Raw genomic sequence first — 22,915 nt, 5'->3', positions numbered from 1 at the left:
CGTTCCTGAATAAACAGCACGCTTTCTAGACTATTCGCTGGAAGACATTGAAACTGCTCCGCATGACTTTGTGTGAGCGGAGTGAATTTCGTATCTGATTAAGAATACCTGGCATCCAGTTAGGTCGTGGGGCTTCTATCTGCCTTTCAGATCAAAAGAAATGTTTGGTCAATATGCTTGTCTAAGATTGTGTCAATCACACGGAGCATTCATGGAGCGATTCTGTAAACTGTTCACTACAGCAAAAGGATAACCACGATATGGTATTTTAGTCATCTTTTCTGGGAAGCCATTGCTTTGAGATGTTGAATGTCCGGTATGATGGAAAGCCAAACATCCATTTATTAATTAGTCCAACCCCGGTGTATTTTGGTTGCCAAAGCTACACTTTAATGAGCAAAAAACGTAATACTGGCTTGGACAACAGCAATAAGCATCAGTTCCTTTCAAGAAAAGAACGTGGAATAAATGAAATATTGTGGACAATGTGTAGACGGTACATAACTTGTGGTGGTGTCCATGGCCGTTGCTGTTGTCTTTGATTTGAAAAGTAATACGCGCTGGAACATCGTATTTGAAACGTTTGTTTTCATCCTTCTAATGATGGATGTGTATTACTTATAATTGGTGTTGGCCTTAGGTAGAATGCTTCCAAGCTTTCTCCCGGAGTTTCCTTCAATGCCGCTTAGGCACGGCCCATTTTTGCCCAGGCACAGCTCTGGACACGCTGTGCCCAAATTAGGCACGGCGTCCTGCCAGCAGACTCAAGACGTCGCATCTCTGGTGTGACGTCACCCGGGGTGGGATCATCATTGGTTCCAAACTCCGCAGGGAAGCCATCAGCAGGTGAGTCATCAAATGCGTGCGTCGTCGAGGGCGGGGCGACCGAAATGCAGCGTCACCAGAGACTGCACGATCGAGGGTGGCCCAGTAATCGGGAGATGACGTCACCAGCGGCCGGGCCGTCGAGAGATGACGTTACCAGGGGCAGAGCAATCGAGAGATGGCGTCACCGGACTTTAGATTATGCAGAGTTAACGTTGCTGAGGCGAGGAAATCAGCATGAGGTGGGATGAAGAGTTAGGTAATCGACAGCCTCATGACAGATTGAGAAACATAACTTTATTAGTGACTCGGTAACCAAGCGTCGATGTTATGCAATACCACGTGGCATAATTACGGGAGCACATACCTCGGAAGTGGCATTATCAGGTGATGGGTTATCATTATGTGACGCTATCAGCATGCTGAATAATCGCAGCGCAAGCCTTTAGGGAGTTGCGTATGATTTACGCATGACGTTACGGCGGGTAATCGAGAAGTGACGTCACCAGACGCTGGATAATCGAAAAGTGGCGTCATCTGGGGCTGAGCAAAGGCGGGGGGGGGGGCGTTTTCATGGAGCTGCTGTTTATGAGTGAACTGCGATGGTGGTGTAATAAACAGACGCCGACTGTGATGGCCGAAAAAAGTAATTGGTTGATTTTTTATGGTGCAGGGTCCAGCGCATCTTGTCTTGTTGTCTGTGAGTACGGCATTTTTAATCTTCGTTGATAATGTATTTACCAACTTTCTATTTGAGTAATCCTGCAATGGTGTGCTGCTCTTGCAATTTTCCGGCAATTGAAAGTTAGACTAGGTCACATCAATTCATTTCCACCACGCTGCGACAAACCCTATCGTTTGGGTTTTGAGATACCAACGGCTGAACGATTCCACGTGATCTGGTTTCCAAATCCATATTTCTGACGTGGGTGACACCGTTGTTGATATCGCTTTGGGTGCTGACGCCGTTGCTGACGTGGCTGACACTGCCGCTGCTGACTTGGCTGACACCGTCGCTGACGTGGCTGACGCTGCCGTTGCTGACTTGGCTGCTGCCGTTGCTGACGTGGCTGACGCTGCCATTTCTGACTTGGCTGACGCCGTTGCTGACGTGGCTGACACTGCCGGCGCTGACTTGGCTGCCGCCGTTGCTGACGTGGCTGACGCTGCCGTTGCTGACTTGGCTGCTGCCGTTGATGACGTGGCTGAAGCTGCCATTGCTGACTTGACTGCCGCCGTTACTGACGTGGCTGCCGCTGCCGCTGCTGACGTGGCTGACACTGCCATTTCTGACTTGGCTGCCGCCGTTGCTGACGTGGCTGACGCTGCCATTTCTGACTTGGCTGACGCCGGCTGGTGCTGCGTCGCACCTCCCGCAGAGGTTCCTGGCACGACGTACCGGGCTGTAAGTGCGGCGTGACACCCAGTGGTCGGCCACTCAACAAACTCGACGCACCGCAAATTGATGTGACGGGCTAAAAGTGAAACACACGCAGAAATCGAGTCCAATTTGCATCTGCTGACCTCAGAATAGGAGTGGCTTATGGAGTGGCTTATGCACCGAGGACGTGCGCCAGATCGGTTTTCATAAAGGATAGCTTTCCTCAGGCTGGTCTTGATGTTTCTGGCTGCTGCATAATTTACAGTTGGTGCAAAAGCCATTTGAAAACACCATAACATATCCAGCCAGATATGTCATAAATAATCTATGTAAATACCCAATGCGTCATAAATTCAGAGAAGATCGATGCCGAGACCAGTTATAACAAACTTATTCAGCCCGTCATTCGTTCCGATCAGGCCTCAGTTTTGCATAATTCAGAAGATAACATATGACCGACAGCGTCTGACAGCTGACGACATGTGACGTCTGTCATGCCCTCCGATACCATCCACCTACTCGGAGAAGTCTCCGGCTATCTCTCCTCCGTCCATCCGCATGCGCAAACAAGGCTACACGCCGCCGCCTTCCAGCAAGCTTTCAAATCTTCAGAGTCGTTATTTCTCATCCGACGCGTCAGCAGCTGACGTCATTTGTAGTCGTCCCCCGACACGCCCGCCATTGTTGCGTTATTTATTAACGCTCGTTACGTCATTTTTCCGCCTAACTGATGAGCCGTCGGCAGTGAGCGATGGTCCCCGGCTGGCGGCAGTGGATGCGCCATTTTTCATGCTTACAGCGGCGGCTCATTTTTCCCGCCCTGATGATCGCTGTTTGCATGCCGGGTGCCAGATGCACGCTGCAGGGCCGGCTCGCGGTCATGGGAGGAGCGGCCAGGGGCGCGTCCAGGCACGGCCGAACGAGGACGCGATGGGCAGGAGCGGCGCCAGGTCATAGGGTTGGGAGGAACAGTGGGCTACTGCGTTGGCATTAATGCGTTGTTGGATGCGTTGGTCGGTCTACTGATAATTGTCGAGATGGGGCTGGAAGTGAAACTACGGTGGCAGTGTGATAAATAATCCTGAGGGTAAAGCTATCCGCTTGTTGGGATTTGGAAGCTTTCCGGCAACAGTGTACCAGTGGGTCGTGCAGAACGGAACATGCGAGGCCCTGTCACGTGCTCACATACCGAGACAATGCACATTTATCACATGCTCCTGACACCGTGACGCACATAGGCAGAGCCAAGCCTCATGGAACCCATTGAGGGGCCGAATACCACAATCCCACCAAATTTAAAGATTTCGTGCCGATTTTCTCACGTTTGCTTGCGATTTTCTAGCAAATTGAACAAATATAGTGATGGGACGAGAGGAGCATAGGGGGGGGGGGGGGGGGACAAGGCATTTGCAGCAGAGTAAGTGCAAAACTACATCCCTGGTGGTGCATACCCAATTACGACACACAACAACGCACGTGCGTCTTATTGGTTTGAAACATATGCATATAAGTGGTACGACGTCGCGCTGTTATGAAGATTATGCGGCAATCGAGAGATATGTTTGTTTGGTGTCGATACATTCGCTATGACATTGTGAAGACATCACGAGACAGGAGCGGATCAGTGGCACACTTCGGAGAAGATGCTCCACAATAAATGTCTGCCATCAGACATCAATAATGAACGCAATCTTCAGCCAGAGAGAGGTTGAGAGCTGCAGCTGAATACATGACGCCATTGAGATGACACACGTTTAGCTGAATGTTTGAAGACTGACTTCAATCAGACGTAATCAACGCGTCTTTGCTGCAGGATGCTGTCGCGTATCACACAAGACATCTTACGGATGAAGACATCTCTTAATGCGCAAACATCACTTGATGCCATCAAGTAACCAGTTACAATACTAGATATTTAGATAGCTTGATTATTTCCTTGCAAACATGCTGGTAACTTCATACGTATCAGGTGTAGCGTCGGGCCATGTACATGGTATGCTCAACATCTCACTGCCAGGACGTCGTCACGGACCGCCGACAACATGGTTGTCAGACCTTGACCAGGTGACACAGAGCCGGTCTGATGACGGGCCGGTGTGTCCGCCGCCGTGTAGAACGCGGCAGCCGACACACTGCAGAGACTCGGGAGTGACCAGATGACGCAGAGCCGGCCTGATGACGAACCGGTGTGTCCGCCGACACACTGCAGAGATTCGGGAGTGACCAGGTGACGCAGCGCTGGCCTGATGATGGACCGGTGTGTCCGCTGCCGTGTAGACATTAGAACATTACACAGACTGGGCCATTCCATGGATTGTGGATCCATCCGCGTGCTGGATTGGATCTGATGAGATATTTTCAGCAAAACTGAGTTACAACTGGCCCCAATTTTTCACTTTGCAGGCTCACACGAACTCAACGTATATCAGTTCTAAAAACAAACAGACCTTAACCCAACACATTACAGCATTTTTTAGGACATGTAACGCACAAATAAGCTATATCGTAAACAGCTCTGCTAGATATTCCACGAACAATTTTTCTGTTGAGCAGATCACACTGTCAAATTGATATGAGCAAGTAACACTCGAATATGCTGTTATGGAAATCTAGAACTCGTATTCCTTCCAAAATTACTCAGATGCTTGATAATTGAATAACGTGTGTTACCATAACGCAGCTAATATTCCTCCTCATCTTGTCAGCAAGTCCATTTAACCCCAGTGGGTGACATTGCATTTCAGAGCTCAAAAACTGGGCAGGAGCATGTTTTTGTGTACGTGTTTTCGGTGCCCCTTCCCGCAAGGGCATGGTGGAACTTCAGCCGAGACTTAGCGTGCATGCATGGTATTTCACAAGAGTATACATCTCTGGTCTATATCATATATATATATATATATATATATATATATATATATATATATCGTGCGCGCATACCTATGTTACGATTCGCCACACGCGTGCACACTCTGACATGCGTGATATACAACTGGGCCGTAACGCACATACAGCAGTGGAAAACCCATGATCGTATTTCATTCTCCCAACTTTGTACGCAGCCCGTCAGTATTCAGCTCCCAGCCCTGCACCGCTGCCTGAATATTTCCAAGTCATGAAAGTGGTATGAGCGGACGTTGAGGTCACTACCCTGGTCTGGTATCACTGCAGTCATCTGCGCTGAATGGGGGGGGGGGGAGGGGGGGGGGGTGAGAAGAACGATCCACTTTCGTGCACGAGTGTGCGATGCATCTTCGCAATCAGTGTCAGCAGTCAACCCGCTGGAGCGCGAAGCATGACTGGTTGTAACGGTGCAAGACTTGGCGTAACGGACGCGTGTAGCGGATAGTGAGTTCAGTAGCGTATCCTACCAGTGATTATTCATAATGAGCTCGAGTCACTCGTAATTTATTTAGCTACGTTGAGTATCCCACGAATCTGCATGCATCCGAAGGCTCCGTTCACTTGGGGGAGGAGGAGGAGCTTTAATCACGAGTCAAATCCGGTGAAGGAACTTGTTTTCTTTAGTGTATTTTCGTGTATGATTCCACCATTTTCTCTGCTGAACCACCATTCCAACTTATGTTGCGACACTTCCATGATTGCTGCCTGTATACGGGCTAACTCAACGATAATGAGGATGATGATCGGGCTTTAGGGCGCGCCGGCTGCAGTAACCGTTTTGCGCCCATGTCTTGCCTGCATTTGGATTGTGTTCAAGAGGTAACTTCAGCGACAACGACATCATTGCTGTCAAGTGATAAGAAATGAGCTAACTGCGGTGACAACAGGGCAGCATTAAACTCAGCCGCTGTCACCCGCCACGCAGGTGAGTTCCCAATAGCTGTAGTCATTTCACGACACCAACTCTGGTAACATCCCGCCAAAAATGGCACCTGCATGCCGGCACGAAGGACGATTCTGCCAGGTGGTGATCTTCTCAATCGGCCGCAACCGATTCCTGATATCCATGTGCGGGCCTGCTGGTTTATCGAGTCCGCCGCGCGCTGTATTATCGGGTGTCGCCGCGACGGCTTGAAGCGGGGCCGGTGGGACATCACTCAGCCTGTCGCTGCATGTCACCGTGATGGATGGCGGCCACAGGTAAATCTCTTTGTCGGCGCCTCACGTACCCGCTGTATTGACATCTGTCAGTACACCTTTTGCCAGCGCCGAGCCGTTGCAGATTGGTGACCGTGGAACTTCCTCATGGAAAGTGCCTGCGGTTTTGGGTTGGTGCGGCACGCACCAATCTGCAACGGCGCCGAGCCGTTGCAGATTGGTGACCGTGGAACTTCCTCATGGAAAGCGCCTGCGGTTTTGGGTTGGTGCGGCACGCCGAAGAAAGTTTTCATGCATAAACAATGTCCAGTCTCCTGCTACAAGAATTTATGTCATCCTTTGCACGTAGCTGCAAAAGTAAATTAAGTGTTGTACAATCAGGAATTACGTATCAGTTTATCGCTATGCATGGCTTGGCCTGAGGCTAAAGCGGGAGTACACGAAGCAGGCCACGCATTGTGCAACGATGATTCAAACGTGTAGCTTTCATATCTCTTAGCCAAGGCAGCCGTCCCTTGACCATCGAAGTCAATACAATGAATACAACCCTAAACGAAGCCGTGCTGCTTATTTGCTTATTGTGCTGACCAATCAGCGTTCATTAAATTTAAAGCTGGCTACTATCTTTTTACCTGTCAATGTCGTAGAATGGCATACCCATGAAAGGTCACTTCGATGTCAGATATTTGACACAGCTATCCAGCTTGTTCGCCATGCATTTTATGAACCACTTATCAACGTAACCTGCTCACCCGTCAAATGCCTGATCTGTCAGCTGCCAAAGTATCTGGCAAGGTAATGATGAGAAGTGTTGCATAAATAATTAACTATTTTGAATGTCAATAAAGAGAACAATACTCTTGGCCCTCGGCCTCAGCCCAAAAGAAAGATCTTTGTACTTTATCACCGAGCTTAGTGGAAAGCAGTGCATGAGGACACCAGTCTGCACGGCGCGTGCCCTTTTGCTGCCAAATGGGCTTCCAATACAAAAAACATCGCAGAATCTTGTTATACATCATGGCAATTTTCAGCGTAGAGTCTCTTCCACCACCAGTCGCGGTTGCGGTTGGAGAGAGAGCTTACGGACGACGCTTTTGCTTCGCAGCTAGTCAGTCGGCTAACTGGTAGCCCATTTGGCAGCGTTGCTAAAGGAAGCGAATACCCGTGGATGTAGCCACACTTGAAATACTACTGTGGTCATTTTCTGCTTAAGTGTATCTTATATGGCCTAAACAAAGCGATAGTCTAACCTACCCGTAGGATACAATTGACATCGGTGGTGGTGGCGTTCATGTGGGTGCTGTGCCTTCATGCACACGTTATTGTCCAATTACACCTCTCATCAAAAGTACATTGGCAAAAGTTCTGACAGGGACGTGGTCTGCGCTATGCAGGTGAAGGTGCACAGAGCTCAGACTCAATCGACGCGACCATACAGGTACCATACTGGCGCGACCTGGCCAGCAGCTCAGTATTCATCCAACCAGTCGCCAGCTGGCTGACTGTGGTGCTCACCACCACTGGCTGTGGCACTTATCACTACTGATTGTGATGCTCACCACTTCTGACCGTGGTGCTCACCATTGCTGAATGTGATGCTCACTACTACTGACTGTGATGTTCACCACCACTGGCTGTGATGCTCATCACTACTGACTGGTGCTTACCACTACTGGTTGTGGTGCTCACTATTACAAACTGCGGTTTTCATCACTACTAACTGTAGTGCTTACCACTACTGGCTGTGCTGGTCATCATGACTGACTGTGGCTGCTGGCCCTACTACTGGCTGTGGTGCTCACCACTACTGGCTGTGGTGCTCACCACTTCTGGCTGTGGTGCTCACCATTACTGGCTGTGGTGCTTACAGCTATTATAGGAACCGCGTGGTCGGTCACAATACATTGTTTGCTGCCATTGCGAGTGGCAACATGTTTAATGACACTTGAATACTACTTCAGAACGCAACGGTATCACAGCAGTTTCCAGCCTCGTACTTGGATGGCGATGGCCGCTGCCTCCTGCCGGCGCACCGCCAACTGGGTGGGGGGGGGGGGGGGGCTGAGATGACGACCCGGCCGGCCCGCCGCCGCCGCCAAAAGGTGTACGGCCCGGGTATCGGCGGTGCGATCGTGCGCGCGACAGTGCGACAGTGGGGGCGCGTCGGCGGCGACAGTGACGCAGTGGTGCCATTAGCTGGCTGGCTACTGGCCGGCGGCGGACCGCGCTGGCCTCCGCCCCTCCCCTTGCCCCCCCCCCCCCCGCCAGGGGCGGCGGCGCGGCGGGAGGCCACACACTCCACTCCGTCAGTCGGGGCCGACTGAGTATTCAGTCACACTGGATCCAGCTGGGCATGCCCAGTATCCGGTTCCACTGGATCCGGCCGGTCATGAACCAGTATCCGGTTTCACTGGATCCAGCTGGTCATGCCCAGCGTCCGGTCCCACTGGATCCAGCCGACCATGACCCAGTATCCGGTCCCACTGGATCCGGCCGGTCATGAACCAGTATCCGGTTTCACTGGATCCAGCCGGTCATGACCCAGCATCCGGTTTCACTGGATCCAGCCGGTCATGACCCAGCGTCCGGTCCCACTGGATCCAGCCAGTCACATCCGGGTGCTGCAGTCCCCCGGTCATGCGGTCTGGGGCCGGCCCTGGCCGAGTGCTCTGTTACATTAAGTCATGGCTTTATTGCGTTGCTGAATTTCACGAAGTCCGGGGATAGTTTTTCTGTGCACGAGCTAATGAAAATAACGAGCCTGTAGGTACAGGTGGGTTAGCGGCGTGTTAGTGGAGGTATTAGTGAGCAGTTTCCACGATCCGAACAGGGCTTCTCAGACCTAGTAAACAGCTGGTGGCGTGCTCAGTTCGTTTATGCTGGACAGCTTATGCCGATGCTTAGGATGGCTAGCCACTGACACCGTGCGTAACACTGGAAGACTTAAAACTGGTCAATCATCCAAAGGCACCGGAAGACGGCAGGGGTGGGGGGCTATCAACCTCTCACTTTTTGCGGAAGCGTAACACTGGCTCTTAGGCACGCAAACAAGGGACCGGGCCCAAGTAGAAGGATTTTCCACACACACCTTCTTCCCAATAACTGAAACGCTTCCTAGACCCAGCCCTAGCTATGTTTGACTTGACAGTATACTTCTATTCCACACTTCATTTACGCTTTTGATTTAGGTCAATCTCGAGCCTGTCTTAGCGGTTGCCGCGCTTTAGCTTTAGCGAATTCAGCGCAGGTCAGATACAAAAACCAAGGTAAGCCTTTCTGCTAACAAGCGGTTGCATGTTGCATGGCTGCACCACCAAAGAGACAAAGACAATCTTAAAGTGTCTAGCTTGTCTCCTACCTATACTTCCCGCTGCGTATCCTTGCTGCATAGTTCGCGGGCCGGCCGCTGCGTGGCGCCACCGGCCGGCGTCGGCGCCGAGCGCCTGAGGCGCTGGGCTGGCGCCGCCTCGCTGACGAACATGTACAAATGACCCGACGACACACGATCGTGGCGCGCGACACGGCCGGCTGGCGGCTGCGCTCGGTTCAAGACGAACGGCCGCTGATGTCAGCACGCCAGGCGGGAGAGGAGTCGCGGTAGGCCGGCGCTGACGTCAGCAGGCGGGGGCGCCGGAGCCGCAGCGATGACGGTGCCATAGAGGACCGCTGCTCATTGTCAGAGGTTGCCACGCTAGACTCGTTGAAGCGAGGGTCAGACAGTAATAAACAGGAGGCAAAAGGTCAAAATCACTGTAACACAGACACGCGACACATCAAAAACGCAAAGAGCACCCACCGCTGGGAGCTCCACCACCACCTCGGCTGCAAAGACAAGAGAGCTCCTCTTACCGCTTCTGATTGTGGCCGCCCGATCGGACGCCTAGGGCGATCTGCGGATGGTATCGTGTATCAGGTGGTGTGGACCAAACAGAGGAAGCCGCGACACCACTACCTCGCCTAATCTTGACGCCTCACGCGAGCCGCGGAGGACCTGCTGCAGCCGGCTGGGACATGGGCGCCAACGACATGGACCAGTGCGACGCCGGCTGATATGGGACAGTGTCACGCCAGCTGACATGGGACAGTGTCACGCCAGCCGACATGGGCCAGTGCCACGCCAGCTGATATGGACCAGTGTCATCCCAGCTGACATGGGTCAGTGTTATCCCAGCTGACATGGGACAGTGTCACGCCAGCTGACATGGGCCGGTGTCATCCCAGCTGACACGGGTCAGTGTTATTCCAGCTGACATGGGACAGTGTCACGCCAGCTGACATGGGCCAGTGTCATCCCAGCTGACATGGGCCAGTGCCACGCCAGCTGATACGGGTCAGTGTCATCCCAGCTGACATGGGCAGTGTCATCCCAGCTGACATGGGCCAGTGTCATCCTAGCTGACATGGGCCAGTGTCACCCCAGCTGATATAGGCCAGCGTCACCCCAGCTGATATAGGCCAGTGTTATCCCAGCTGATATAGCCCAGCGTCAACCTAGCTGACGCGGGCAAGACTCGGGCAGCCATGAACAGAGGCGTTTCCAGAGAGAAGCTGAAGCGGAGCGCAGGCGTTTTGGACGATGGACACGTATCCGCTGCGATCGGAGAGTTGGATACTGTAGAAGGCTCAGGCTTACACGCGTATCTTCCGCGCAACTGCCCTGGCTCCGCCACTGCCGTGTGCATGCTTGCGGGCGCGGGGCGTGGGTAGGGTCAAACCGGCACTCCCCTCCATCCGGGGGGGGGGGGGGGGCTGCACGCCCACCCCAGCTGTACGTCTGCTGCTGTTGACACTTGAATGTCTGCGATTCTTTGATCTGTCGGTGATCGGTCACGAGTGACACTTGTATGCCAGCGACATGTCAACGCCCTACATCAGGCTGAAAGGCTTACCGGCCTGGCCCAGAGTGCGCGGCAAGCCCGCTTTGAGCAAGGCTTTACTACGAAGTCGGGACGACGCTGGCAGCAAGTTGGTGTAACATGGACCAGCTATCCAAGTGACACATAAAGTTTAGATGGGCGACGACGACGCCTATTTATTTCTGCAAATACTACAGCGGCGCTTAATCTCCATCCTAGCACGGGGTTACAAAAGTTCTGACGCACGTCACGTTGTTGAAATGAGCACCTTATGCTGCCTGGCAGCCTGTTGAAGCCAGACACGGACGCCATTCATCGTGGCCGTAAAGAGGAACATTACTCGTGCTGCAAACGAAAGCTGGAGCTGGAAACCTACTGAAATGAAACGCGAGCCTTAGCATCGAGTTTGTCATTTCGGGGAAAGTTACCCGTGATTTTTTAGTCGCAGTCCTGAACACGCCTTCACTTCCACCATGGACTATTTTAGCTATGATTCTGTATACCGGTCGAGCCAGACACGCAGTGCAGTTGGACCAGCCTGCGGTGCCACCTGCAGCCTGGACCTCGGCGCAGTGCGTCACATTTCTGAAGGCCATGCTGGTGCTCGGCCGGCAGACGCGACTCGGCCGCGGTCAACAGCAGCGGTCGACAACAGCGGTCGATAGCTGCGGTCGACACCAACGGTCGACAACAGCATTCGACACAGGGGTCGACAGCAACGGTCGACAGTAGCAATCGACAGTTCCGTGTCGCTGTCCAACCTGTGTACGCGACTTGCTTTGGGTGACCAGAGTTCCTTACAACATTGTCATGGGCGCTGCTACATCTTCATTACCTGTTTGTGTTGAACTGAACATTCGGCGAGTGCACCGGGATTTTCTGTCGAATCTTGAGATGATCATCTTACGATGGTGAGCCAAACCAAAGGCCTGGGACCGTGCGCCACTTAGTCACGTGCATGATAAATCGCAGACTCATCGCGTATTCTTGTATGGGTACTCCTGATACCGTCGGATCCGTCAATCGTTCTTATTTGGGTAGCACATAACTATGAATCACTGAGTGTGCCACCTGGTTTGGCTGCTTGGTTGTTTGGATCAGAGCTCTTTCGGCTCGTCATGACAATTTTATGGCTATGGGATTAAAGGAAAGTGGATAACGGAGGGGCAAAACAACATGCACCTGGGGATCATCCGCAGAGGCTTAGTCCGTGCAGGAACTACTCTTCGGGGCTTGTGGTCTGCGCTTGAACGGAGCTCCCGCTAGGGGCCGAAGTGGCCCCTAGCAGGAACATTCCGGCTCCTACTAAGGGGACCGAAACGATCGACACCGGCGGTCGGCACCAGCCACTTCTGTCTGGCCAGTTCCACTTTCTTATCCTGCAATATCACTTCGGTCCGTGTTGATATTTTGCAGGATAAGGCGAGAAGGTGGATGCAAGGACGAGTGGTGTGTTCGCTATTTGAGTTAAACACACTACAGTCGTCGCATCGTATAAAGCAGCATGGAACGCTATTAAGAATAAGAGGACGTGATAATCAGAGATGCGTTTCTCGCACCTTCAAGATAAACAGTGAAGTCGTCCCTGCTGCTTCCGGCGATAGTGCTGCCACAACGCCATCTTACTCTAGTTCGAGCTTCTTTCGTACGCAGCGCCACCTATACCCCAAAATCTTAGTGCGAAGTGCGCAGCATGTGCCGCCATCTATTAGCCGTGGCGTATGACGTTCGCGAGGCGCAGGCAGCTCGATGTAATTTTTGTGTTCTACATAGCAGGATCACAGTCACGTGATGGCTGCCTGGGGCACGTGCACCCACTCTGTTATTAAGTTTATTACATGTATCGATATGTGAGTCAGTCAATGTTTATCACTGCTAATTCGAGGTCAACGTGGAAGAACGAATAGGTCAAAAACGTGCACTGCTGTTTTATGCCATGCAATTAGTTTCACGCGTCTGCAGTGCACTGCACCGGGTTTCATTCAATCTCAAGCTTATCTTCCTCCCACTGTAAATTCCTACATGCAACCCTCGGGCAGATTTCGCATCCGGGAAGAGATCGCGACTTCAAAAGCCAAGCCATTATCAAGCCATTTTACACGGACTCGCTAAAAAAACCTATTCAGATGGCCCTACCCTACGGAGAGATGTTTGTTGTTCGCAGGGCACGCTGTTGTGTCCATGCATTTGAGATCGAATGGCGTGGGTCACGCGTGAAGCTGACGCATGACGTCATTGGTGTCTACTGATCCACTGACGTCACTTCATGAAATGCGTACGTACGCGTAAATGCGCGTAACATACGTACTGGATGCAGGGATGATGCCACAGGTTTTGGGCTAAGGAAGGGCAGGAAATTCAGTGGGTCTCCAGGACAGACTGGAGCCTCCTCACAGGGGCCTCCTGTATGGCGTTATACTGAAGGGGAGGGACACCAAGGGCATGCGTCCCTTTATCTAGCTGTTGCACGCATCATATCCAAGTCAATAAATGTTGACAACCAAAAAATACAGCTTGGGGCGCTTCTGATTATCCAACAAAGGGTCTCCCTGAATCTGAAAAGAGGTCTCCCGTTCCATAAGTAGAGCCTTACGATGCCTAAGGGGGATGGGGGCCTGCTAATCCAGAATATGATGCATACGATTCAAGAAGGGCGTCTCCAAATCCAACTAAGGGGAAACGTTATCCCAAAACATGGCATCCTGATCCGGAATCGCTGGTCATTTCATGCATAAAATGGCTGCAGTTTATTTTTCCCGTTTCAGATATTGGGCCTCCTAAATATAGAGGGTGCCTCCTAAGCCATAACAGGGACCGGCTAGTCTGTAACCGACTCCCCGGAGCCAGCAAATGTTGCTCGATGTTGGGCCCAACAAAGGGTTCAATGGTGTGTTACATTATTGGGCATCCTAATCTATAGCAAAAGCTACTTAATTCATAAAGATGACGTCAAGGCTCAGAAAACAGTCTTTTAATGTTGCAAAAGGTCTTCCAAGCCCGATTTATGACTCTCTAGCTCAGCTATAGGGGCCTCCTTGATCTGAATTTTTCCCCCTACGCGTGGCTACAATTCATTGAGCTGAGAAAAAGGGGCCTCCCAATTGTTTTGTGGCAAAAACATGCTGTTACCTCCATGCCTACCGGCAGAGGGGGGAGGGTAACCGCCCGCTCTGTCTCTCTCTCCCTGCTGCACTAACCCTGTCTGACTGGCATGACTTTGCGTATAGTGACGCCAGACAACCATTTAACTACGAATTTTCTCGTAAGGGTGACCCATGATGGTCTAACACCGGGGTCGCACATAGTCCAACGTTACTAGAAAAAAAAACGTTTTACAACTATATGCGGGATGGCTCTTCAGCCCATGTCCCCAGAACAACAACAGCCAGCGTGCCAACTCGCGTTGAATTATGTTTTTATCTTGGATTTGCGAGGGCATAGTCCGACCAATATATCTTGGTGGCCAATTTTCACAATTTAATCCGAAACTGTGGGTGTAACGTAGCGTACAATAACCTAGGATGATGAGGTGGCATCATGAGTTAGCCATGAACGTCACTCCAAAACTTCATGCATCATGCACTCAGTATTCAGGAAGCCAACCTTCATGTAGCACTTGAACATCAATTTCGTCATAATTTGAACACGCATTCACGAGACAGGAAAGCACACCCCTGACCTATGGTGAGCTGACATGAGGTTTGGGTAGCCCGGTCTGACCTCTACTCTTGTGACCTAGCAAAATATGCTTGGCCAGGTGCTGCCGGTGGTATTTCGTCAAAGCCGCGCCCGCCTGGAGGGTTAGAAGCGCCCCTTCACTGGCATCTCAGAATGTAATCGTCTGATCAGAGAACTCAGCTGGTCATCTCAGCCCTGATCAGTTTTGTCGAAGAATCGGTGATATAATGCCCGTCAAGTGTCATATGATATCACAGGTCACTTCGGAAACGGTGATACGATGTTCGTTAAGTATCAAACGATATTACAGGTTACCCGGAACCGGTGACATGATATCCGTTACGTGACTTATGGTATCACAGGTTACCCCGGAATCGGAGATACAATGTCCGTTACGTGGCTCATGACATCACAGGTCACCTGAAATACCCCCTCCCCCCCAAAAAAAAACAACAAAATGCTTAAATCTTAGAGGGACTTCAAAGCTCTCTGCCTTCTATGAAAATGTTAAGGGTCGTCAAAAGTTTGGACCAGTAAGGGTCGTAGCAAATGGGCACGGGGGGCACGTAGACCTTACCCCTTCCTGGGTCAAGTGGTTGAAGTGACAGCGACATTTGCCCTCTCCTGAAGGGAATTTTGGCTGAGTGCATGAGACCAGCTCTCCAATTACAAAGCGCACTCTACAGCTTTATAAGAATAAGACAGCGGCAAAAATTAGCCTTTAAGCTTAACACGCGCTCAGGTGGCCGATTGGATACCCTTCGCTTGGATGGGGGTCAATTTGACCCCACTGGCATCTCAGGAACTGAGAGGGATAGATACATCAAATTCACGGGGTGTGTTGGCCTTCTACGTGCACTCACTTAGGTCAAGGTTTGAGGTTCTTGGGCCATGTCCTCCGGGTCAAGAAGGGTAAAACAAGGTCATACTCCAGGTTAATGTTTCCAAAGTGCCCGAAAACCTAGATACCTGTTCTAAGCAAAAGGTCATATGCTCATTTAAGGCCGTGACCGTGCTAGACCTTTTGAAGGTCGTGGTTACCAAAATCATGGAAGCATTTTTTAGCTTTGCATTTGAATAAGCGACAAAGATTACTCTAGACGGTTAGTTATTTTAAAAGGAGATGTTGACCTGGGCCATTTAGGTCAGTGACCTATTCTGACCTTTGATAAGTCCACGGAGGGTGTATAATGCGGTTCCTGTAATTTACAAATAATGAATGAACACCAGAAGCTCTCCCACAAAGCAAGCCCTCGAGCAACAAAACAAACTTATTTTGACCTTGGTCTGAGCTTCATGATTGACCCTGGGTCAATAGAATTTGTTCATGCAATTGATATGTTGCAAAAAACGCATATCAGAGATATATGGCTTTGTCTGACACTCCGTTGTTGTATCTGATTAAACGATTCCCTAGAAATTGATTTAACTGAATCCATGGCCCAAATTTGGCCTGCCACAGGGCAGTGACCTTACAATGTACATTTCATTTATTTCTACAATGCGATCCACTATTCAATTTTCTACACCTATGCTAGAATTGCCTTCACATGCCTACTGTATGGGCGCCTGACCCCTCCGAGTCTTCACATGTTCGCTGTCTGGTCGAGTTATGGGACTCCGAAATGCTGAGGCCAGAGCTGTCTCACTTCATGGGTGCTTCACAGCAATAATTCTCATCCATGCCCATCAGTCCAGATTAACGCGTTCCGCTGTCTGCACTATGAACTTACTGGTCGGAAACACTGGCGAACGTGACTCGATTTTAGGTAAATGTCACATCTTACATAAGGCAGAACTTTAAGCCTTAATCCTCGTCCAATAATCAGGAGAAAGGAGCGACAGGAGATACAGAAGAGGCATGGTTTCTCCTGGTTGTTGGACGGGGAATGAGGCTTTAAGTACTGTCTCCTGTAAGCATGGAACGCTCCTCGCAAATGCACTAACACCTCATGTTAAAGTCATAACAGATGACGCTAAAGCGATTAATACCAGATTTGTGACAGATCTGTGCGACCGAATGGCAAAATCCTCAGCTAAGCCAGCTAGGTTTGACCTCAATTTCGATCCACCGCAGATAGTTTATGATGGCACAGGGCCTCTTTGCCATGATCTATTGGACCTCTCAGACCTCTTCTCAGTCCTGTCTAAGGAGTACTCAGTCACCATGTCAGTGGCCCCTTTGTCGTGCCGACATCTTCTCATTCTCATCAGTCATGCCTCTTTACTCTTAATGTAGTCATACAGCAGCGACAGATGGCTTATGACCTCAATATGACATCGCATTTCGAATGTTTATGTACTGTTCAATATATATGCATGCCGTTCACATATTATATGCGTGCTGTTCCGGTTTGGCAAACGAAGGCGGTGTAGGAAGTGCTGGCATGAATCATTATTAGGTTTGCAAATCCCACAATTACAATATGATTTTATTACATACTGTTAAGACAAACATGAACATTTCTTGGGTGGTAAAATAGGAACGCTCGGAATGTTTGGTCGAACAACAGTCATTCAGCATGTTGTCAAAAAATCGCCATACTAAGACATTCGCTTGGTGTCACTAGTTGACTCTGCCAGATGTGTCAGCCGGCATTATTTCCTGCGTTAATGCCTCACAACGTCATATAAACGTATCATGCGCTTTATCTATCTGACAAGACACAATGGTGAAATGTCACACAAATAGAGTTCGACAAAGCATACATGACACTTGAATACTGGCAGTGCCTAACGTACAACACTGAAGTGCACCGGTATTGGTCCTGCACGAAACTTGTGCGTCCATTTTTGAGCGCAGTTTCTCTTCTCACATCTTCTAACCACCTTCTCATTAGGTGGTTAAGGAAATTTCCTCGGAAAGAAAGGCAGCCCAAATCACACATCCCTAAAAGTAAGCAAGATAAATAAACGCTTACAACGCTTCTCGCAAATATCCGACGCCACCTTAACTCTCCGCACTGTCGCTAACGTAGCGGCTAGGGACGGCGCCCCAGTTGGCCGTCACCACCGGCTGCACGACCGTCGGCACCAGCCAGCGACGGCGCCGCACGAGTCCGACTGCCCTCACCGCTCCGCCGGTGAATGATGGACGCGATCAGTCGGCTGATTTTGGGACTGATGCTGGCCCGGTCGGGCGCTGCCGTCGTGCCATGCCTCCTCTGGATGACCGCCCGCTCCGAGTCGCTAGAGGGAACCGATCTTGGCGCGGTCCGCCGCCGCCGTCGTGCCGTGCCTCCTCTGGATGACCGCTCGCTCCGGGTCACCAAGCCGACCTCGCTCTCTGCCGAGGATGCACGCCCGCTGCCGACTGGTGATGCCCGTCTTTGTGTCCCGAGGCTCGGTCCGGTGCGGCGGAGACGCCATCTCGCTGCGGAGGTCGTCTCAGTGGCGCTGGACGCGTTGGTGGTGACGGCGCATGTCTGGCGTGCCCGGGGGCGGACGCAGGAGCGGCTGGCGTTTGCAGACCCCCTGGGCTTGCCGCTGGCGGGCGGCTAACCTGTTCGTTCAGACCTGTTCCTCCACCGCCCGGTCCGTGCCCTGCCGGTCTTCCCGTCGCTCAGACTTCCTTCCCCATCGCCCGGCTCGTGCCCTCCTGGCCCACTGTCCTCGGGCGGCACGCCGTCCGGTGACAGCGGCAAGGCGACGGGACTGGGATGGTGCATTGGCGATAGAGGAGCCCCCTCTGAGCTATGTGAGGGGGTGGAATCGGTGCCGGGGCCGAGCGGAGGCGACACAGGTCCTGGAGGAGTGGGACCGGACGGAGGTGACGGAGGTCTTGGTGGATCACGACCAGACGGAGGCGACGGAGGATCTGGCGGTGCGGTGCCAGACAGATGGGACACCTGGCTTGGTGTTGTGATAGTCGGGAGCTGATGTTGGAAGACTGGGGTAGGCTGCGGTGGGTTTTGTGTGATGATTTTCGTAGTCCGGCACCATGTGATGTGGATAAGGTGGAGAGGGTTTTGGAAAGAGCTGGTCTGGGTGAGGTGTTGTGTGATGTGAATATGGTAAGCTGTGCTTAGCATAATGATGACCAGGCTCAGGTGTCGCAGAAGTGTGGTGAACGAAGGATGCGGGTGATTCTGCATAGTGACGGTCAGGCTCCGGTGTTGAATGATGCAAGGGTGGAGGTGTTGTGGTGCGTTCAATATACTCTGGTGACGAAATATGCTGGGATGAAGTGGTAGGGGAGCTTGAGAGCACCCTGTTCGGGTCCAAACCTGGGAGGTGAGGAGAGAGGGAAGGGCTAACCATGGACTCCTGATTATAATTCGGACCTGCAGGATGTGGTGAAGATGGAGGGAAACTAATGGGCTTTTCACTAGATTCTGGACCTGGGGGAAGGGCAGAAAGAGAATCTGTGGCCTCAAAATTAGGCCCTAGACCGGGTGGGTGGGGACGGGAGGGAGGAGAGTCGGTGGGCTCACGCTCAGGCTCTGGAGTGAGAGGAGCTGAAGAAACAGGAGGTGGAAATACTGTGGTATGACGGTCTGGCCCCGGAGTTGGTCTATTTTGCAATGTGGACGAGATAACTGTGGTTGAGCCTACAGGTTCTGGTTCGATGCGATTATCATCAGGTTGCTTTTCTGGATACTGATGGCCAGGTTTTAGTCCTGGATAAAGACGATCGGGCTTTGATCCTGAGTGGTGATTAGGAGGTGGCCTTGGATGTTGGTAACCAGGTTCTTGTCCCGGGTGGTTTTCATCAGGGTATTGGGTCGGCTTGTAATGATCAGTATTTGACCCCAAATATTTCTGATCAGGATAAGGTCGAGCCGGATAAGAGTAAGACGCAGGAGGCTTTTGTGGCGTGATGGACCGGTCTTGTCCCTGGATAAGGATGATTGGGTTTTAAAGTTGGATAATGAGGATCAGGCTTCGGTTGATAATTAGGATGATCAGGGTCCGGTCCTGGATGATGATGATGAGGGTATGGCAGAGAAGGATAGGGGTACGATTCAGAAGATTCTGTTGTGGGATGGTTCGTTTCTGGGGATGGGGGCTTCGGCCCAATCGGTGGACCTGCTTGGCTAGGAGGAAAAGGCCCTGGAAGCTCTGGTCTTGTCCCTGGATAATGATGGTCCGGTTCTGGAGTAGGGTAATGATGGTCCGGTTTTGGAGTAGGATAAGGATGGTCTGGTTTTGGAGTTGGATAATAATGATCAGGTTTCGGTCGATAATAAGGATGATCAGGGTTAGTTCCTGGATGATGATCAGGGTATGGCCGAGAAGGATAGGGGTACGATTCAGAAGATTCTGTTGTGGGATGGTTCGTTTCTGGGGATGGGGGCTTCGGCCCAATCGGTGGACCTCCTTGGCTAGGAGGAAAAGGCCCTGGAAGCTCCGGTCTTGTCCCTGGATAATGATGATCCGGTTTTCGAGTAGGATAATGATGGTCTGGTTTTGGAGTAGGATAGTGATGGTCTGGTTTTGGAGTAGGATAATAATTATCAGGTTTCGGTCGATAATAACGACGATCAGGGTCAGTTCCTGGATGATGATGGTCAGGGTATGGCCGAGCAGAATAGGGGTGAGGTTCAGGAGTTTCTGTTGTGGGACGGCCTGGCTCTGGGGCTGGGGGCTTCGACCCAGTCGGTGGACCTACTTCGCTGGTAGGAAGCGGCGCTGGAACCCCTTCAGGATGCTCTCCAGAAGGAGGACTTATTTCACTAGGAGGAGCAGGGGCTTGAGCCTCTTCGGGGCGCAGTTCAGAAGGTAATGGCGTACTTCCGGGAGGAAGCGGCCCTGAAAACTCTTCAGGATGCTCTCCAGAAGGAGGACTTATTTCACTAGGAGGAGCAGGGGCTTGAGCCTCTTCAGGATGTAGTTCAGAAGGTAATGGCGTACTTCCGGGAGGAAGCGGCCCTGAAAACTCTTCGGGGTGCTCTCCAGAGGGAGGACTTATTTCACTAGGAGGAGCAGGGGCTTGAGCCTCTTCAGGGCGCAGTTCAGAAGGTAATGGCGTACTTCCGGGGGGAAGCGGCCCTGAAAACTCTTCGGGGTGCTCTCCAGAGGGAGGACTTATTTCACTAGGAGGGGCAGGAGCTTGAGTCTCTTCAGGCAAGCTGCCAGGAGGAACAGGCCCTGGTACATCAGGGCGGTATCCGGGGGGCGGATACACCGCATGCACAGGATCCGGCCCTGACAGCGTGTAAGGAAACTCGGTGACGGAGAGACCGACGGACACCGCTGGGTACTCAGTGAACGACAGTGGAGGATGCGGCAAGGACGGCGGTAAGACTGCGTGACCCGTTGGTGGAATGGGCAGCAGTCCACCGGTTGCTGTAACTGAGAGAAGTCCACCGGCCTCATCAACACCACTTATCTGATGACCGCCCGGAGGCTCTATCAGCGGCGGACCGACAGGGAGAACTCCTGGTGGCTGCACCCCTGGTGGTTCGACCAACGGCACACCTGGCGGATGGACTCCAAGAAAGCTATCCTCCGTTGGTTCTATTCCTGGCGGCTCCACACCTGGCGGCCGGACTCCACCGGTGACCTCTTCGTCGGGATTTTCCCCTGGTGGGTGGACCCCCGGGGGGTGGACCCCCGGGGGATGGACCCCCGGGGGATGGACCCCCGGGGGGTGAACGCCGTCGGGAAGCACGGTAGAGGGACGTATTGAAGGGGGCATGATCTCGGTAGTAGTCGTTACGACACCGACTTCATCACAATATCCGTCACCATCGTAGTCGGTGTACTTTTTTCGTCTCCGTTCTTGGTCTTGTTGATATTTTTTCCTGCGCATCGCCTTCTTTTTCTCCTTTCGTTTGTTTTTTCGTCGGATCCTGTCATTAATTATTTTGATGTGGCCGTTTAGGTTCATCTGTCTATTCTCGTCTTTCTTTATCTCAGCGTTAACTAATTGTATATGGGCGTTTAGTTGCTTTCGGTTGTCATCCAAGTCATCCAAGTCATCCATTTCTCTGCCTGTCCGTTGACTACGTCGGTGCGCTTCAGATTCTTCAGAGTGTTCTCTTTCATCATCATCATCATCTTCTTCTTCTTCTTCTTCTTCAGTCTCTTCTTCCTTTTCTTCCTCTTCCTGATCTGCATAGAAATCATAGTAATCGTCCGATGACGAGGAAGAAGCCTCGTCGTCTTCCTCTTCCTTATCATCCTCTTCAGACATCTCCACCAGTCTTCTCCTCCTCGCTTTCATCCCGTAGCCTGCATCTCTTAGCCTCACACCGAAATGCAATACACTCGCCAGTACGGCACTGAACGCTGCGTACGCAAGGCTGACGCCTCCTCTTTTGTCTCCAGCACGAATTGCCCAAAAAGCCCATGCCGCAATACCAGCCCTTCTGGCAGCCGTCCAGCGAGTCCCGGGTCGGGCACCGGTCTACGCGCAGCATAACACCTTGGCCCATCATGCCGGTAATGCGGTCCACCCACTGGTCGGTCCGAGTTAAAAACGGGTTCCAGCTGGCCAGCCCACCAAGATTCTCTATCTCGTCCGCTGTCTGTGGGTGGTACAACTCAGGCTGCTCCTTCTGTTCCGCTGCTTCCTCTTCCTCAGCATCGCCCTCATCTTCCTCATGCTGCTTGTCACTGTCCTCACTGCTGTCTTTGTCATGATTTTCACCCTGTTCTGTGTCTTCATCTTCCCCTCCATAATAGTAGTCCTCCATTTCATACCCTTCGCCTCCATCTCCATCACCACCACCGTTACTGTCCTCATTTTTACCGAACCATCGTCGCCATGGCGGAGTCCAATCCAGTGACGGCATTGAGAGCCACGACAGTGCAGGAAGTCCAAGCCCGGTCCACGTGTGTGTCGGAGGAGGTGAGGCGTGCTGGTTGAGCTTATGTCCGCTGTGACTCTCTCCTACTATCTTCAGACCCTCCTCTACTTTCTTGTGCCCTTCTTTTACTACCTTGTGGCCATGCTCTACTACTTTGTGACCTTTTTCCACTACCTTCAATCCCTGATGAAGTTTGTTTAATCCGTGCACTACAGCCTTATGGCCTTCTTTCACCTTCTTTTTGCCCTCTTCCAGAACCTCATAGCCCTTGTACACAACCCTGTGTCCTTTTTCTACCACATAGTGACCCTCATCTATCACTTTGTAGCCCTCTTCTGCGCTTTCGTCATGGTATACGATCT

At 51.7% G+C, this 22,915-nt stretch overlaps 1 protein-coding gene across 1 annotated transcript in view; it reads left to right on the top strand.

Annotated features, from left to right (window-relative positions):
* Positions 1 to 21,886, top strand: part of LOC119104413 (uncharacterized) — a 55,932-nt gene extending 34,046 nt beyond the window's left edge. The window contains exon 7 of the mRNA XM_037228111.1: positions 21,766 to 21,886. Coding sequence (XP_037084006.1) covers positions 21,766 to 21,886 — 121 coding nt within the window. The remainder of the gene's footprint in view (positions 1 to 21,765) is intronic.
* The last annotated feature ends 1,029 nt before the right edge of the window (positions 21,887 to 22,915 follow it).

The sequence above is a fragment of the Pollicipes pollicipes genome, unplaced genomic scaffold, assembly GCF_011947565.3.
Source record: "Pollicipes pollicipes isolate AB1234 unplaced genomic scaffold, Ppol_2.1 Scaffold_6052;HRSCAF=7182_pilon_pilon_pilon, whole genome shotgun sequence".
Taxonomy (NCBI): domain Eukaryota; kingdom Metazoa; phylum Arthropoda; class Thecostraca; order Pollicipedomorpha; family Pollicipedidae; genus Pollicipes; species Pollicipes pollicipes.
This window is presented reverse-complemented; position numbering and strand designations above follow the sequence as displayed.